Here is a 17,471-nt window from a genome sequence, read left to right on the forward strand (position 1 = left end):
GGCATAGAGGGAGAGGGAGATTCAGGCTCTCAGCTGAGCAAGAAGCCCAATGCGGGGCTCGATCCCAGGACCCTGGGATCATGACCTGAGCCAAAGGCAGATGCTTAAACCAATTGAGCCACCCCGGCACCCCTGGCTTGGCTTTCAAAGACCAGTAAGGTCAAAGACAGGGATTAATCTGTACCGCTCATGGATCCTTGATGATTGTGGGAACAACTTAAAATTCCTCATTGTGACTCACCTAATCCTTGTGTATTTCTTTTCCTGCAATTCTTCCCATGCAAGGCAGGTGGTCTAGGTTTGGGGCAGAGAAGGGAGAAGGAAGGAGGAGGAGGAGAAAGGGAGGATAAGGAGGAGAGGAGTGGAGAAAGGAGGGATAAGAAAAGCAGGAGGAGGAAGGGGAGCTGAGAGGGAGAAAGAGCCCTACGAGAAGGGAGGGGAGGAGAGAAGGAGGAGCCTGGGGGAAGGAGGGAGAGGAGGAGGGAGGAGGGAAGTGAAGTAGAAAGGAGGAGTCAGTGGCGGTGGCGGTGTTGGCTATAAAGCCCTGAGGATGAGCAAGTCACAAGTCAACCAGCTGTTTCTGAGAGGAGCAGCATGGCCTTGCCGGTGGGGTTCCTGTTGCTCTGGGTCTGTGGATTTCACCGTGTGGTCTGTCCTGACTATGAGGGTGAGTCGCGATGTGACACGTCGGGGGTGAGCATTGAAAACTCGAGTCTTGGGGCGCCTGGGTGGCTTCTTGGGTTAAGCCTCCGTGTTCAGCTCAGGCCATGGTCTCAGGGTCCTAGGATCAAGCCCCGCATTGGGCTCTCTGCTCAGCGGGGAGTCTGCTTCCTCCTCTCTCTCTGCCTGCCTCTCTGACTATTTGTGATCTCTCTGTCTCTGTTAAATAAATAAATAAAAACTTTAAAAAAAAAAGGAAAGGAAAAACTGAGTCTTGCACATTTTCTGCCGTATGTAATCCAACTTGAGTGTAAGAACCATCCTAATTTCATGTACCCTAAAAGAGAAAAAGATACCCTCTCTATTTTTCTAGTATTTCTATTGAATAGACACACGCCACTGGTGGGCCTTAAAAACACACACCCAGGGGCGCCTGGGTGGCTCAGTAGGTTAAGCCTCTGCCTTGGGCTTGGGTCATGATCTCAGGGTCCTGGGATCGAACCCCGAATCAGGCTTCCTGCTCAGCGGGGAGCCTGCTTCCCTTCCTCTCTCTTTGCCTGCCTCTCTGCCTACTTGTGATCTCTGTCTGTCAAATAAATAAATAACATCTTTAAAAAAATAAAAATACTAAAAACACACACAAATATAACAAGGTTTGACTAATAAAAATGAGAGAATCGGAATGCAAGTTGGACAATCCCATTGGCAGAGTCGTGTTCCTTCATAACCGTGTGTCTCCCTTCTCCCCTACCATATTTTAAATGCTTTATTTGAGGCTTTGAAGATGGAACTGAGTTTTGGCAAGTCTGTTTTAGTCCTTTACCAAATCGTGTGGCCTTCAGCGATTGTGGATGACCATATAAGAAGGGAATTTCATCACAGAAGCATTTCCTACACATCTGGTGGGAGGAGTCACGTAGACCTGGGAAAACAGTTATTTTGTGAAATTTTTTCAAAATGATGGTCTCTCAGGTCCTACGTGGAAGTATCCTCCAGGACACGTTTGCATTGAAAAGTAAATCGAATACAGTGTGGATAAACGTCTTTAAAAAAAAAAAGAGAGAGAGGTTCTTAGTGTGGCTGTGACCACTAATTTCTTATGTGTTAGAATATTCTTTTTGTGCTTATGGAACAATAATACTTTTGTCTAGGACATTGATTTTTTCGTGAGATACCACTTTTGTATGTATGTTAAAAAAAAAAAAGGGGGGGGGGCGCCTGGGTGGCTCAGTGGGTTAAAGCCTCTGCCTTTGGCTCAGGTCATGATCTCGGGGTCCTGGGATTGAGTCCCGCATCGGGCTCTCTGCTCGGCAGGGAGCCTGCTTCCTCCTCTCTCTCTCTCTGCCTGCCTCTCTGCCTACTTGTGATCTCTCTCTGTCAAATAAATAAATAAAATCTTTAAAAAAAAAAAAGAAAGAAAGAAAAGAAAGCATAAGGGTCAAAAGCTGGTTAAGATGGTCCTAAAATTTCTCCACTTTTAGTGCCTGGCCTCCTGAATTAGGAAGGTCACATTTTCCCATGTGACGCTCTCTCCATGCTGCCCAGTCTCGGTGAATGAAGACCCACAGGGCCCAGGCACGGTCTTTCCACTTACGTGGTGCTCAGCGCACTTCTGAGTCTTTGGGAATGTTGCTCATTCACGCTGTCTGTCTCTCCACACAAGTGTCTGCTCCCCCAAGGTGAAGAGGGCCCCATTGTCATCTCTGGGGCCAGCCACCCGGCCTGCAGGCAGTAAGACACCGTGGAGAATAAGGGGCATTCTGATCCCGGAGACAGAACATGAAAGCACTGGATTTTAGCATTTTAGAAGCAAAGAGGTAGGAGGCTTGGATCGCACTGGGGGCGCACAGTGTAGAGAGTAAGTGGCAAGAGTGACTATACCGTGGGCCCACTGGCGGGTGAGAAGACGGAGAGGAGACAGATGAGCTGTGTGACCTCAACCGCCTTCACGCCTCGGGCAAGCCCGGAGATATGACTGACCTGGCAAGACTTCACAGAGGGTCCAACTGAGTGATCCCGTTCCAGGACTAGACGCTGGCCGTGTGCATGTGTAACGTTTCCATGGTTACGAGCTGTTGGGGTGCACTCAGGGATGACACGACAGTGGGGTCCCTGACAGGAGGACCATCCAGGCGGGCAGCCCCTGACATGCAGCATGAACCCAAAATTCTGGAGTTTTCCCCTGCTGCCTGTTACCATTTCATGCTCCTGGGGCAGACACTGCCCGTCGGCCCACAGCTGAATTTCAGCAAACGCTTGTGCTAAAATTCAAATCTTGCATTGCAAAAGCCTTTATCATTTTATGGGACCGGAGGGCAGGAGAATGATAGCCCAGCGCTCCCAGCGGGACCCCACCGGCCCAGAGCTGAGCACCTCCCGGCCACCTCTGTCCCACTTCCCTCCAGCAGGGGCTCCCAAGTCCAGCCCCAACCTGGCCTCTCTGACTCCACCCTGAGTTTCTTCCGTGACCTCGGGCCAGGCTCTGAGTTCCCACACCCGACACAGGAGAATGATTTTTGCTGCCCCCTCCCCCACGGATGCTGGGAGGATGCCAGGATATTATTATTATTATTAATACCTACCACCAGCAGGTATTAGAGACACAGTATAAGTGTTTGGATTTAACTGCTAACATTCACGGAGTGCATCTGTTTTGGATACCTCATGTGAAGTTTTTGTCCTTCTGCCTCTGGCTTATTTCCTTTAGCCTGATGTCCTCCACGTCCATCCCTGCTGTTGCCTATGGCAGGAGTTCCTTCTCTTTGGATACAATTTAATTTTATTTATTTAATGAGTGTATTTCTCTCTAATTAATTTCCGCGGCACACAGAGACTGCCTTCTCCTGATCCACTGTCCACCCGTCCGGGGATGGACTTTCGGGTGGTTCCCCCGTCCTGGCTATTAGGATTCAGTGAGCGTGAGAATACAGAAAGCTCTTCAAGATCCAGATTTTGAGGCGTTTGGGTAAATACCCAGAAGTGGGATTGCCAGGTCACATGGTAGTTCTATTTTTAATTTTTTTGAGCAACCTCCGTGCTGTTTTCCAGAGCAGCCATGCTGTTTTATATCCCCTCCCTAGCATGTGCACTCTGTAATTCTTTGCCATCATGGTTAGGTCAGGTTTCCTTTTAAAAACCTTTAACTCACTGTATTATGGAAATATTCCCACATACTCAGAAGAATTGTCTATGCTGCACCCCTGTGGATGGCAGACAGAATTTCTAGGGTGAAGCAGAATCATATGCTAAGAGCACCTGGGTGGCTCAGTGGGTTAAAGCCTCTGCCTTCGGTTCAGGTCATGGTCTCAGGGTCCTGGGATCGAGTCCCGCATCAGGCTCTCTGCTCAGCAGGGAGCCTGCTTCCTCCTCTCTTTCTGCCTGCCTTTCTGCCTACTTGTGATCTCTACCTGTCAAATAAATAAATAAAATCTTTAAAAATAATAATAATAATAAAATAAAGAAGAAATCTCCCTTAAAAAAAAAAAGAATTGTAGCTGAGAACTTGATATGCGTAAGAAGTACGTTCCTCATAACAATCCCATGAGGTAGGTACAGTTATGGCCTTTGTTTTGTAGAAAGGGATCTGGCGCACAGAGATGTCGAGTCATGGACCCAAAGTCACACAGTTAGCTGGGGATGAAGGAGCTAAAGATTCTGAGAAAGTGTATTTCTTTTTTTTTTTTTAAGATTTTATTTATTTATTTGACAGAGATCACAAGTAGGCAGAGAGGCAGGCAGAGAGAGAGGAGGAAGCAGGCTCCCCACCTAGCAGACAGCCCCAGGCAGGACTCAATCCCAGGACCCGGAGATCACGACCCGAGTGGAAGGCAGAAGCCCAACCCACTGAGCCACCCAGGCACCCTCTTTTTTTTTAAGAGAAAGTGTACTTCTTTAGCTACACCTCTGCACTGTCAGTGTACATTCTGAATGTGTCCTCCCCCTGGAATCCTTCCTACTTGTAAGGGTGAAAAAGTAAGTCATTTCTAAATGTCTTCTTCACGTTGTGCTTCCTGCGCTGGGGGCAGTAAGGGGGGTGCTTCATGTTCGGTACCAGTTGCCAGTTCGACATTTACAGGCAAAAACATAGCCATCAAGATCCTGTCTCTTTCAGTCTCAGAGAAGAGCGTTGAAGATCTGGACAAGATAATGGACAGGCCATTTATGACGAAATGCCTTAGCCCTTTCTGGGAGGTTTCTTGGCATTTCAATACTTGCAAGACACCAGCCTCCTAAACTTGAATTCCGGAGCCATTTTTAGTGGATGTAAGTTCTCTACTGTTTTGCGAAAATCGATTGCGAATTTGAAAGAGTCTTCCATCTCATTGGGGAGAAAATAATAATGATTACTGTGAGGAGAGAAATCCTTTATCACCGAAATAAAACAGGTGCCATGTGATAACATGGAGCCCCAGAAAATACAGTTAAAGCAAAAGGAAGAATTACAAATCACCCACAATTACACTACTGAAAGGAAGCACCACTGAAATTCTGACTCAGCTCCTTCAAAATATTATCCTTACTAGATTATAATTTAGGAAAATATTTGCATTTCATTCTAGTCTAAAGGTTAAATCTAGTGAAATAAGTATTTGCTAAAATTTGTGACTTTCGGGGCACCCGCCTGGCTTAGTCGGTGGAAGGTGTAACTCTTGATCTCTGGGTTGTAATTTCAAGTCCCATGTTGGGTGGAGAGATTAATTTAAAAATAAAATTGTGTCTTTCAGATGATGATCCTCCAGCTGTAGGTGAGTTGATAAAAACTTTAAGAGTTGTTTTTTAAATTTGGCAATAAAATATAAAGTTATTCAATATTATGCTCCTTTTCCTGGCAAGAAATCATATTTCATGTCCTCATATGTAAGATAAAGTACAATCTATGTTAAGAATAGTTAAAGAAAGGGGAGCCTGGGTGGCTCAGTCAGTTAGGCGTCTGCCTTGGGCTTAGGTCATGACCACAGGGTCCTGGGATTGAGCCCCGCATTGGGCTCCCTGTTCAGGGGGAAGCCTGCATCTCCCTCTCCCTCTGCTCCTCCCCCTGCTTGTGCTCTCTCTCTCTCTCTCTCTCTCTGTGTCAAATAAATAACTTTTTTAAAAAGATTTTTTATTTATTTATTTGACAGACAGAGATCACAAGCAGGCAGAGAGAGAGAGGGGGAAGCAGGCTCCCTGCTGAGCAGAGAGCCCAATGCAGGGCTCGATCCCAGGACCCTTGGATCATGACCTGAGCTGAAGGCAGAGGCTTTAACCCACTGAGCCACCCAGGCACTCCTCAAATAAATAATTTTTTTAAAAAAGAATAGATAAGGAAAAAGAAGAAGAAAGCAATTATAATATTACTGTCATTTTTACTGTTAATATTTTTGAGTGATCGAATGTATCATCCCATACGACTCCATAATGGGATTTTCTTTTTTGTAAAAACAGAGTCTTATAGAACATAATGAAATAGAAAATGCCTTTTGTCGCCTAAAGATGAAGTGCAAATGTTTTCATATCTATTTATAAGTTCCTCTTTGTTAATGTCTGCAGTATTATAAAGCTATGTATTGAAGGGGCACCTGAGGGGCTCAGGAGGTCGAGTGTCTGACTCTTGATTTCAGCTCAGGTTGTGATCTCAGTGTTGTGGGACTGAGCTCCTCTTCTGGCTCCGCACTCAGCGTGGAGTCTGCTTGTCCCTCTCCCTCTGCTCCTCCACCTGCTCCTGCTCTCTCTCTTTCAAATAAAAAATAATAATATTTTATTTTTAAATTCCCTTACTGATTGGTATTTTTGGATTGATCTCTATCTGCGGGGTTATTATCAGCTGTGCTGAAATGAACATTCTTAACCCAAATATCACTCCGTCTGCACGGATGTGTTGATTGTGACCAGTACTAGTTAACTTTGTGGGGGTGGAGAGGCCCTAAGGCAGGTGATATTGCAAAAAGGAGATAACCCATTAAGCAAAGAAAATAAGAAGTACAATTATTGTATGATTGCATACTTCAAAAAGCCCTAGGAAAACTAGTAAATGTTCCTAGATTCAATAAGAGAATCTGAACTAACATTAAAATTTAAAACTTAATAAGAAATTTTATTAAAATTTGAAACTTAATAAGAAATTTTTAAAAAATACGAGAATCTGGATTTGTGGCTAGATATAAGATAAACATACAACAACCAGTTGTTTTTTCCTATACTGGTAAGAACCCAGTAGACACTGATAGAAAAGAAAATCATTCTATTTTATGAGACTGATTTTATATCAGTGACAAAAAACACTTTGGGGTTAAATCAGCAAGAAATGTCCAGGACTGGGGCGCCTGGGTGGCTCAGTGGGTTAAGGCCTCTGCCTTCAGCTCGGGTTGTGATCTCAGGGTTCTGGGATCCGGTCCTGTGTCAGGATCTTTGCTCGGCAGTGAGCCTACTTCCTCCTCTCTCTTTGCCTGCCTCTCTGCTTACTTGTGATCTCTGTCTGTTAAATAAATAAATAAATAAATAAAATCTTAAAAAAAAAAATCCAGGACTTAAATAAATAAATGATAAAATCATATTGAAGAACATAAAGCAAGTTCTAAATGACAGATCATGCTATGTTCTGGGTTGGAAGAAATAAGAATAGTGAAATAAACATCAGCTTCCAATTTTCTTTTTCAGAAACTATAATTCACTTTCCAGAAGTCAAAGGTAAGATGATCAGAAAACTTTTGTGATTAAAGTATATTTTCTTTTAATTTTGTAAAAATGGGGAGATCAGTGGGGTTTTTCCTGATAAAATCTTTTTTCTCTTTTTGTAAATTTGATAAAAGGAATTTGTAGACAGATAAAGAAAAACAAGAAATAAGAGTCACCCCGAACTTTACCAGCACTACTCTTTAATTTCTGCCAATAAACCAGAAAATACCTGATTTTAAAATTCACGTGGGAAAAATGTCCAATAGTAATTAGGAATATTACGGGGGGAAAAGCATTGGAGAAACACCTTGTATTATCAGATATTTAAACAAACCATAATTATAGTAATATAAATAACATGATATCAGCCAAGAACTCATCAAATAGTAATAAGTAATCTTTTCTAATGCTTGCTGGCTTCAGACCCCGGTCATTCTACTTTGTACCATCTATTTTAAAGCAAGACAGGAATAATCTGTTTTAAAGGTATACACCTGGGGCGTCTGGGTGGCTCAGTGGGTTAAAGCCTCTGCCTCCAGCTCAGGTCATGATCTCAGAGTCCTGGGATTGAGCCCTGCATCAGCCTCTCTGCTCAGCAGGGAGCCTGCTTCCCCCCTCTCTCTCGGCCTGCCTCTCTGCCTACTTGTGATCTCTGTCTGTCAAATAAATAAATAAAATCTTAAAAAAATAAAAAGGTGTGGGGTGGCTCAGTGGGTTAAGCCTCTGCTTTCGGCTCGGGTCATGATCTCGGGGTCCTGGGATGGAACCCCGCATCAGGCTCTCTGCTCAGCGGTGAGCCTGCTTCCCCCTCTCACTCTGCCTGCCTCTCTGCCTACTTGTGATCTCTGTCTGTCAAATAAATAAATAAAATCTTTGGGTGGCTCAGTGGGTTAAGCCACTGCCTTCGGCTCGGGTCATGATCTCAGGATCCTGGGATTGAGTCCCGCATCGGGCTCTCTGCTCAGCGGGGAGCCTGCTTCCTCCTCTCTCTCTGCCTGCCTCTCTGCCTACTTGTGATCTCTCTCTGTCAAATAAATAATAAAATCTTTTAAAAAAAATAAAATAAATAAAAATAAATAAATAAATAAAAATAAAAAGGTGTACATCTTAAGATCATATAAATACTTCGGGGTGAAGAAAATCCAGGTAAAAGGGCACATTGGTAGGAAACATGAATTGCTATTGTCCTTTGAGAAGACAATACCCAATAACGTTAACAGTTCATATGTGTGTTAACCTAAGAATCTTACTTTTGGGATTCCATTCTGCAGAAATAAATGCTTCAGCACCTAAGAATTTACATACATGGAAAGTTTGCTTCGGCTTTGTAGAGAGGGAAAACAATCTGAATACGGGAAATGTTGAGTCAATTTGGCAAGATCCGTATCACAGAATATGAATTGACATTAGATAGGAGTTAGAGCTACAAAGATTAAAAGGATACATGGGGTAAGTTTTTTTGGCTCAGGTGGGTGGATAGAAATGCCCTTCACGGAGGAAGAATATAAGTGAGAGAGAAAGATGATGAGTTCAATTCTAGAGAAAGTTCTGAACACTGTCTTAAATGGAGGCCAGGAGGGGGGAAGAAAAAGATACATTGGGAAACACTTTTGTGATAAGCTAAGTTAGAAACAAGTTATGGATATAAAGTATGATTCATTTTAGGAAGGAGCAAAAACTCTGTGCAGAGAGCCCATGTATAGTATGTATCCTGTGTGTGTGTTGTAGGGATGTACAGGTGTGTATACGCAATGTCCATATAAGCGTTATGTCCATATACGTGTGGAGAAAACTGAATAGATACAAACCAGGCTATATACTGTGTGTGTGTGTGTGTGTGTGTGTGTGTGTGTAATAAGGTGAAGAAAAGAGATGGAGGGGAAATTGTTCGATAGATAAGTCTCACATTTATGTTTCTAAGCTTAGTAGAGTTTTCTGGAACTGGGGTCAAATGCTAAGCAAAATATATCAAGAGTGTTTTTACCATGGAGAAAAGTGTTAAGTGACTCAGTATTCAACAGGACCCCAGGGAGCAGCTCTCACTTCAGTGCAACCAGGGGAAGACAAAAGTCAATTTGTAGGGCGCCTGGGTGCCTCAGTTAGTTAAGCGACTGCCTTCAGCTCAGGTGATGGTCCCAGGGTCCTGGGATCGAGTCCCACATCGGGCTCGAGAAGCAGGAAGCCTGCTTCTCCCTCTGACCTTCCCCTTCTCATGTCTCATGCTCTCTCCCTCTCTCTCTCAATGTCAAAAAAATAAATAATATATTAAGAAAAAAAAGTAAGTTTGTAACATCCCAAGTAACACTCCCAGAGAAAGACCAAGAATTTTTGTTTTCTTCAGATGGCAAATGTTTCTTTCCATTCCGTTACAAAAATGGAATATTCTATGACTGCGTCAAGCTCAAGACGAAACACAAGTGGTGTTCCCTAAATGAGACTTACCAAGGCTATTGGAAATACTGCTCTGAAGACGGTGAGTGTCCGGTCTCTGAATACTGCAGGGAGGTTGGGTGATATTTGTTCAATAGGATCCACAAGAGGACGCTGTACGGGGATTCCACGGTCAATGACACTGTGAAAAGGAGATCTGTGCAGGTAGGTCTCCGACAGTATGCAAATCACATTGCACCAAGGACATTATGAGAGCTTCAAACACATGACCTTGAAAGCAAACTTTTAGCAAAACCTCAATCTCCCACCAATATTGCCAAGCAGACGGTGCTGAATGCGGGGGAAGGGTTTGGGGGGGCACAGACATGTGTGCATGAGAGACATGGCAAAGAAGAAACAACAAAATAGAAAGATTTCTTACTCTGATTGCTTCCTTCCTCTGTAGACTTTGCAAAATGCGTGTTTCCCTTCTGGTACAGACACATGATCTACCGGGAATGTACTGAAGATGGGGACGCCTTTGGGAAAAAATGGTGTTCCCTGACCCAGCATTATAACAAAGACAAGATTTGGAAATATTGTGACTGATGGTGAGATTTTCAGGGAAGGGCATGAAAAGGTCTAATCATTCTCCTGGGAAGTAATCTTCAGTTTCTTTTGTGAAAGGAGAAGATAGGACCCTCCTTATAAGGCTTTTTTTTTCTTTCTTTCTTCCTGAGATATGAGTAGAAGGTGATCCGGCTGTTAATAATGGGTTTTTGGCCATGGATGGTGGATGATGAGGTTTTAATATGAAAACCTACATTCTGGGGCGCCTGGGTGGCTCAGTCGTTAAGTATCTGCCTTGGGCTCAGGTCATGATCCCAGGTTCCTGGGATTGAGCCCCACATCGGGCTCCCTGCACAGTGGGAAACCTGCTTCTCCCTCTCCCACTCCCCCTGCGTGTGTTCCTTCTCTCACTGTGTCTCTATCAAATAAATAAGTAAAATCTTTTAAAAAATAAAATTAAAAAATTAAGATAAAAAATACATTTAAAAAATAATTAAAATGCCACAGAATTGGAGGGGAAATCACAGAGTATAACATGTGTACCCAATATATTATTTCTAATATTTTAAGGTGATTTTATAAATAGAAACAGATGCCTGTCTACACATATATACATGAATAAGTCCCAGGGATGTGATGTCAAGCATGGTGACTGTAATCAGCGGTGTTGTCGTGCATATCTGAAGGTTGCTGGAAGAGTGAATCTTGCAAGTTCTCATCCCAAGGAAAAGAATGTTTTGTAGCTTTTTATGGTAACAGATGGTGACCAGACGGTGGTCATCATTTCACAGTGAACGTAATGTCAAATCATTCCATTGCTCACCCGAAACAGTGTTGTGTGTCAATATAATTCAATAAAAAAACATATACACGAATATGTGTCAAATCATATTTTCAAATGTATTATTACTGTAGGTCATGGCATCCCCTAAAAAAGAGCTTGGAAGCACTGTCTTTTTTTTTTTTAATAACAAAAATACAAGAGAACAAATCTACACCTTTATTTACTTTATATTAAACTTAAATCCTTGAGGGGTACAGCATCACACGGATTCTGTGGCCAATGGCTTTAGCAGGAAGGTTGCTTCGGAATTTGGCACGAACCATGCCGCTGTTTCCATGAGCACGAGTTACTTTTCCCCAGATTACTCTGGTTTTGTTTGGTTTGCCACCAGGAGTCACTATGTTGTTCTTTGCTTTGTACACGTAAGCACATCTCTTGCCTAGATAGAATTCCGTTTCATCTCGAGCATATACACCTTCGATTTTAAGAAGAGCTGTGTGCTCCCTCTGGTTGCGGAGACCCCGCTTATAGCCAGCAAAAATGGCCTTGGACCACAGCCTTCCAGACATTATTCGGTGTTTTAGAGGAGTCCTGTTCCCAGCAGGCCTCCACAGGCCCCAAGATGGTGGGAAAAAAAAGGAAAGCACTGTCTTTATAGACCCAAAAGACTCCTCATAATCTTTCATAAGAAACAGGAACCCCAAAAAGAATGTTGGTGACTTATCTTTCTAGTCTTTGAAATGGGCTTACTTGTATCGGGAAAGCCATAGAACGCACTGTGACCGAGCCGGGGGGTGTTGGCAATTAGTCCTTAAGGTGCACAGTGATTTTGGTTATTATTCTAGGCATCAGGAATTACTTACTAATCAGATCCTAGGGAATGGTTGGCCAGAGAGACATCTAGTGGTGATAAATGGATCATAGGGGTTTTTTAAGAAAGAAAATCAGTTGAAAATCAGCTTGCTATGCGTGTTACATGGAAGAGCCAGAGCCAACCTCCTACCAGATTTCCAAGCATGAATTAGTCCACAGCCTCGATGCCCCTTGAATGATTGGGAGTCCGGACGACTGTGAAGCGGGGCACCAGAGGCACACACTCTCAGCCTTCTTGGGAGACTTCCCCAATGGGGCACAGTGTTTAGTGTCCAGGAGAAAGGGTCTCCTGAATACTGGTTCCACGTGGAGATAAATTTTCAAGGACTCGGACCGCCACTGGAGTCCAGTAATTCAAGTGGAAGTTTCCAGAAACATAAGACAGAGTCCTCACTTAAGTTCACTTCACTCTTGGCTCAGTGCCATACCAACACACCTTGCAATTACTTCCCCAGGTCCTGGGAGTGATACAGTTTGGGTGCCTGGGTGGCTCAGTGGGTTAAGCCGCTGCCTTCAGCTCGGATCATGGTCTCAGGGTCCTGGGATCGAGTCCCGCATCGGGCTCTCTGCTCAGCGGGGAGCCTGCTTCCTTCTCTCTCTCTCTCTCTGCCTGCCTCTCTGCCTACTTGTGATCTCTCTCTGTCAAATAAATAAATAAAATCTTAAAAAAAAAATGTTTAAAAAAAAAATCTTCACAACCCCCTGGTGGATCCTTTAAATATGTAGCTTCTAATCTTCTTTTATTCTGGCATAATTTTCTTAGGTTATGTCTCGAATATTATTTTTCCCCCCTTTGTCTTGATGTTCTTGTTCAGGGACACACATCGTAAGTTCCTTTATTTCAATCACACCCTCTATAACTCCCTTTACATTTTTATCTTGTTTTCATCCTTGTGGATGTTGTAGGGTTTTCTGTTTTGTTTTGGGGGGTTTTTTTTAGGATTTTATTTATTTATTTGTCAGAGAGAGACAGAGAGAGAACACAAGCACAGGGAAAGGCAAGCAGAGAGGGAAGCAGGAAGGAGCCTGATGCGGGACTCAATCCCAGGCCCCTGGGATCATGACCTGAGCCAGAGACAGAGGCTTAACCCACTGAGCCACCCAGGCATCCCTCTAGTGCTTTCCTTAATGCCCCTTCATGAGTCTGCACTTAGAGCCACTGTCCCTTGGCCACGTTTTAATTTAGTTTTCACTTTGGACATTTTAATTTCTTTTTTTTTTCCAATTTATTTATTTTCAGAAAAACAGTATTCATTATTTTTTCACCACACCCAGTGCTCCATGCAAGCTGTGCCCTCTATAATACCCACCACCTGGTACCCCAACCTCCCCCCCCCCCCCCCGCCACTTCAAACCTCCAATTCCGGCTTGTTCCATTTTCCCCCCTCATTTTTAAAAATTCATTTTAGTACTTTTCGAATTTCTAATTCAAAATGTCTTTCCTATCTTCAAATATTAATTTGAGGCTCTTTCACGCCCTTGGTTCATTTGCTTCTGGGGTGTGTGCGCAACGAGGGAGAGATCGCTACCTTGTTGCGTTTCACCCACAGAGGGGGGTTAATGGTTTATAAGATTCTTAGTTCAAGGGCGCCATCTGCTGTCCATGCAGGGAGGGGCAGTTTCTTTCCTGGATGGCTTTTTGCTGGGGAGGTGGGGATCTCGATGGTGGGACGGTTTGTGGTTTCTTCTATTTTGGGGTTCTGTTTTATTTTATAGTGCCCTAAAGTGTGCCCCTCCATTTCTCTCATCAGCCAGCCCCCAAAGGCTTTCTCCCTTCTGTTTACCTTCGTGTCCTACAGAAAGCATCCTCATCAGCCACTCAGGTCTCTTCACTTCCAAGGTCCTCTGCTCCTGACCTTCTTTCTCTGATCCACTGGGATTCCTTTCCAGTTAGGGCGGAATTTCTCCTCTTGGGGACCACTGTAGCCATCACTTTGTCTTTCCCAGAGTACCTTACAGTTGGAACCACACAGTACGCAGCGTTTTAGGAATGGTTTCTTCCGATGAGCGATATGCATGTAAGGTTCCCCAGTGGTTTTTATGTGGCTCGGGATAGTTCATTTCATTTTATCACTAATAATATCCCATTGTCTGGATGTACTGGTTTATTTATCCACTAACCTGCTGATGGACGTCTTGGTTGCTCCCAATTTGGGGCAGTTATGAATAAAACTGTTGTAAACCTCTGTGTGCAGGTTCTTATGTGGACATGAGTTTGGGGTTTTTTGTTTTGTTTTGTTTTGTTTTGTTTTGTTTTTTTAAGTAGGCTCCCAGTGTGGTGCTTGAAATCACAACCCTCACATCAAGCCCAAGCTGAGATCAAGATTCCAACACTTAACTGACTGAGCCCCCCAGATACCCCTGGATGTGCCCTTCCAACTCATTTGGATCATACCGGGTCATATGGTAGGAGTCAGCTTAGTTCTGTAGGAGACCACCAGTCTCCGAAAGTGGTCGCACCATTTTGCATTCCCACCAACAATGAAGAAGAGATCCTGCCACCCCACATCCTTGCCAGCTTTGGTGGTGTTGGTATTTGGATTTTAACCATCTTAATAAGGATGTGATGGCATTTCATTATCTTAACTTGCAATCCCCTAGTGACCAGTGATATTGATTATTTGTCCATAAGCTTCGTTGTCACCTGTGTATCTTCTTTAGTGAGATATCTGTGCAGATCTTTTGCTCATTTTTTAAAAACTGGATTGTTTGTTTTCTAATTGCTGAGTTGTAAGAATTCTTCATATATCCTGGATACCATCCTTTGGCAGACGGATGTTTTGCAAACATGGTATTTCAACATCATTTTATTTATTTATTTATTTATTTATTTATTTATTTATTAGAGAGAGAGAGAGAACGAGAGCATGAGAGGGGAGAAGGTCAGAGGGAGAAACAGACTCCCCATAGAGCTCACAGCCTGGGACTCTAGGATCATGACCTGAGCCGAAGGCAGTGAGGGCTTAACCCACCAAGCCACCCAGGCGCCCTCCCACACCATTTTTTGAAAACACTGCCTTGCGTCCATTGAATTGCATTTGCTCCATTGTCCAGATTAGCTGACTCTATATATGTGAGTCTGTTTCCAGATTCTATCCTGTTCCATCGATCTACTTGTCTATTACATCATTAATATTGATTGCATTGTCTTGATTACTGTCTTAATCAGATTAGGTTTACAGTAAGGCTTCCAATTGTACCCTTTGACCAGCATCTCCCCATTTTCGCTGCCCTTCTCCTCTGTTTCTGTGACTTCAACTTTTTTAGATTCTAGATATAAGTGTGATCAAACTGTTTTTTTCTGTGTGTGACTTGTTTTGTTTCACATAATATCCTCTGGGTTAATTCATGTTGTCACAGATCACAGACTGCCTTTTTAAAGGATGAATAATGGTTCATTATACATATGTACATTATATGTACATTTTCTTTATCCATTCATCCATCAATGGACACTTGGTTTGCTTCCATATTTGGGCTATTGTGAGCAAAGCTGCAATGAACATGGGAGAGCAGATACCTCTCCAGGGTGGTGACATTATTTCTTTTGGATAGAGATCTAGAAGTAAGATTGCTGGAGTATATGGCAGTTCAATTTTTAGCTTTTTGGAGATCCTCCATACTGTTTTCCACAGTGACTGTACCAATGGGCAAAAGACCCCAATCGACGTTTTTCCCAAGAAAACATATAAATGGCCAGTGGGTGTATAAAAAGGTGTTCAACATCACTAACCATGGAAATTCAAGTCAAAACCACTGAGATGTCGTCTTATTCATGTTGGGATGGCCATCATCAAAATGTCAAAGCATTATAAATATTGGTGGAGGGGTGAAGGAAAGCAAACCCTCACATGTTCTTCTTGAGGAATCCACTAGGGGTCAGGCTTGAGCCCCTCGCTGGAGAAGCTCCAGGTTTAAATTAAGTTCCGCCTCAGTGGTGATCATCATCCACGTGCTTGGAGTAAAGCATGATTTCCTGAACTTAGTCGGTCCTGTCCAAAGGGTACACAGTAGTTTAGGACCCTTTGGAATCAGACGCCATTGAATGTGAAACCCACCCCACATTTTTCCAGCTGTGAAACTTCTGACAAGTCACTTAACTTTTGGGGGCCTCAGTTTTTCCATCCACAAATTGGGTTCATACCTATTGCTTACCTGATAGAGGTTTTGTCTGGGTTGTAGAATAATTATTTTATTTTATTTTTGTTAAAGATTTTATTTTTTTTTAAAGATTTTATTTATTTGACAGAGAGAGCTCACAAGTAGGTAGAGAGGCAGGCAGAGAGAGAGAGAGAGGAGGAAGCAGGCTCCCTGCTGAGCAGAGAGTCCGATGCGGGATTCCATCCCAGGACCCTGAGATCATGACCTGAGCCGAAGGCTGCGGCTTAACCCACTGAGCCACCCAGGCGCCCCAAAGATTTTATTTTTATTTGACAGAGAGGGATCACAAGTAGGCAGAGAGGCAGGCAGAAAGAGAGAGAGGAGAAAGCAGGCACTCAAGAGCAGAGAGCCAGAAGTGGGGCTTGATCCCAGGACTCTGGGATCATGACCTGAGCCGAAGGCAGAGGTTTTAACCCACTGAGCCACCCAGGTGCCCCTATACAATGATCGTTTTAAAATAAAAACTTTGTTATTACTTCCAGTAATAACTGGGGTGGTGACAGCCACGGTCAAACCCCACACTTACATGGGCCTTCCTTACTCTGGGCCAAGGATTGTTTAAATTGCTTTGCACATACCAACACACGTAATACAATACTCCTATGAATTAGAAGCAATTGTCATGTCCAGCTTACACATCAGAAAAGTGAGGCACGAAGCATTAGGGTCACATAGCTAGTAAGTGGAATAGCCAGGAGCAGAACTGAGCAGCTGGACATTGAGCAGCTGTGTTCCTAACATGAATAGTGACTAATGGTGACGGTCTTCTCCGGGACAGAGGTGGAAATCAAATCCAAACTCACCTGACTTGAAGATTCACAGTATTTTCCACCCAACCAAAGGGCTCCTGTCCAAAATACATACCTGCACGCTTTTTCCTGCAATGTTCCGCACACACAGCAATCATGAGGACATCGAGGCATGCCGACCGATTGACCATTGGGCCCTGCTCAGGAGACATTGCTTGCCTTGAGCAACGAGCCAGAGATGTTTGCTGGACGTCCTTGTCCAAATTTCCTGAAATCTGTTCTCTGCTCCTCAAAATCGGAAATCTGTCGTGTAAGTCTGACGATTCACAGACCTGTACCCCTGGGGCAAATAATACATTATATGTTAATAAAAATAATTAATTTTAAAAATCGGAAATTTTAAAAAATCAGAAATCTGGGAGGATCCTTCTCCTCTACTCTCTGCCAGGCATGAATGTGAGAAACGCCTTTCCGAGCGTGACAACGACCACCCTGCCATGATCGCGTGGCCTGGGCCGCGTTCTGGCCTCACTGTTTTATTTCCTAGAACCCTCACCGCAGGCCCCGCAGGAGGCGCACTCTCTTCTGTCATTCAGCGATGGCTACTGAGCATGTGCCGCCTGTGGGGCACAGGTATTGAACTGGAGAAA

At 43.6% G+C, this 17,471-nt stretch overlaps 2 protein-coding genes across 2 annotated transcripts; one reads left to right on the plus strand and one right to left on the minus strand.

Moving 5' to 3' along the window:
• The first annotated feature begins 549 nt into the window (after positions 1-549).
• On the plus strand, positions 550-10,848 carry BSPH1 (binder of sperm protein homolog 1). Its single transcript, XM_044260529.1, has 6 exons — positions 550-667; positions 5,385-5,405; positions 7,297-7,326; positions 9,656-9,787; positions 10,151-10,295; positions 10,825-10,848. The coding sequence occupies exons 1-5, from the start codon at positions 595-597 to the stop codon at positions 10,291-10,293; spliced, it is 399 nt and encodes a 132-aa protein (XP_044116464.1). The 5' UTR covers positions 550-594; the 3' UTR covers positions 10,294-10,295; positions 10,825-10,848.
• Positions 10,849-11,227: 379 nt separating this feature from the next.
• Positions 11,228-11,632, minus strand: LOC122913886 (60S ribosomal protein L35a-like). The gene has a single exon (XM_044260530.1). It carries the CDS (start codon positions 11,605-11,607, stop codon positions 11,275-11,277), a length of 333 nt encoding a protein of 110 aa, XP_044116465.1. The 5' UTR covers positions 11,608-11,632; the 3' UTR covers positions 11,228-11,274.
• Positions 11,633-17,471: the final 5,839 nt, after the last annotated feature.

Source organism: Neovison vison, chromosome 7 (genome assembly GCF_020171115.1).
Source record: "Neovison vison isolate M4711 chromosome 7, ASM_NN_V1, whole genome shotgun sequence".
Lineage (NCBI taxonomy): Eukaryota > Metazoa > Chordata > Mammalia > Carnivora > Mustelidae > Neogale > Neogale vison.

What these genes read in the sequence shown, in the direction of transcription:
- BSPH1 (XM_044260529.1), top strand. Translation starts at nt 595, where the DNA reads ATGGCCTTGCCGGTGGGGTTCCTGTTGCTCTGGGTCTGTGGATTTCAC. An exon ending in GGTCTGTCCTGACTATGAGG is followed by an intron (nt 668 to 5,384) that starts GTGAGTCGCGAT and finishes TGTGTCTTTCAG; the next exon opens with ATGATGATCCTCCAGCTGTA. An exon ending in GAAATACTGCTCTGAAGACG is followed by an intron (nt 9,788 to 10,150) that starts GTGAGTGTCCGG and finishes CTTCCTCTGTAG; the next exon opens with ACTTTGCAAAATGCGTGTTT.
- LOC122913886 (XM_044260530.1), bottom strand. Translation starts at nt 11,607, where the DNA reads ATGTCTGGAAGGCTGTGGTCCAAGGCCATTTTTGCTGGCTATAAGCGG.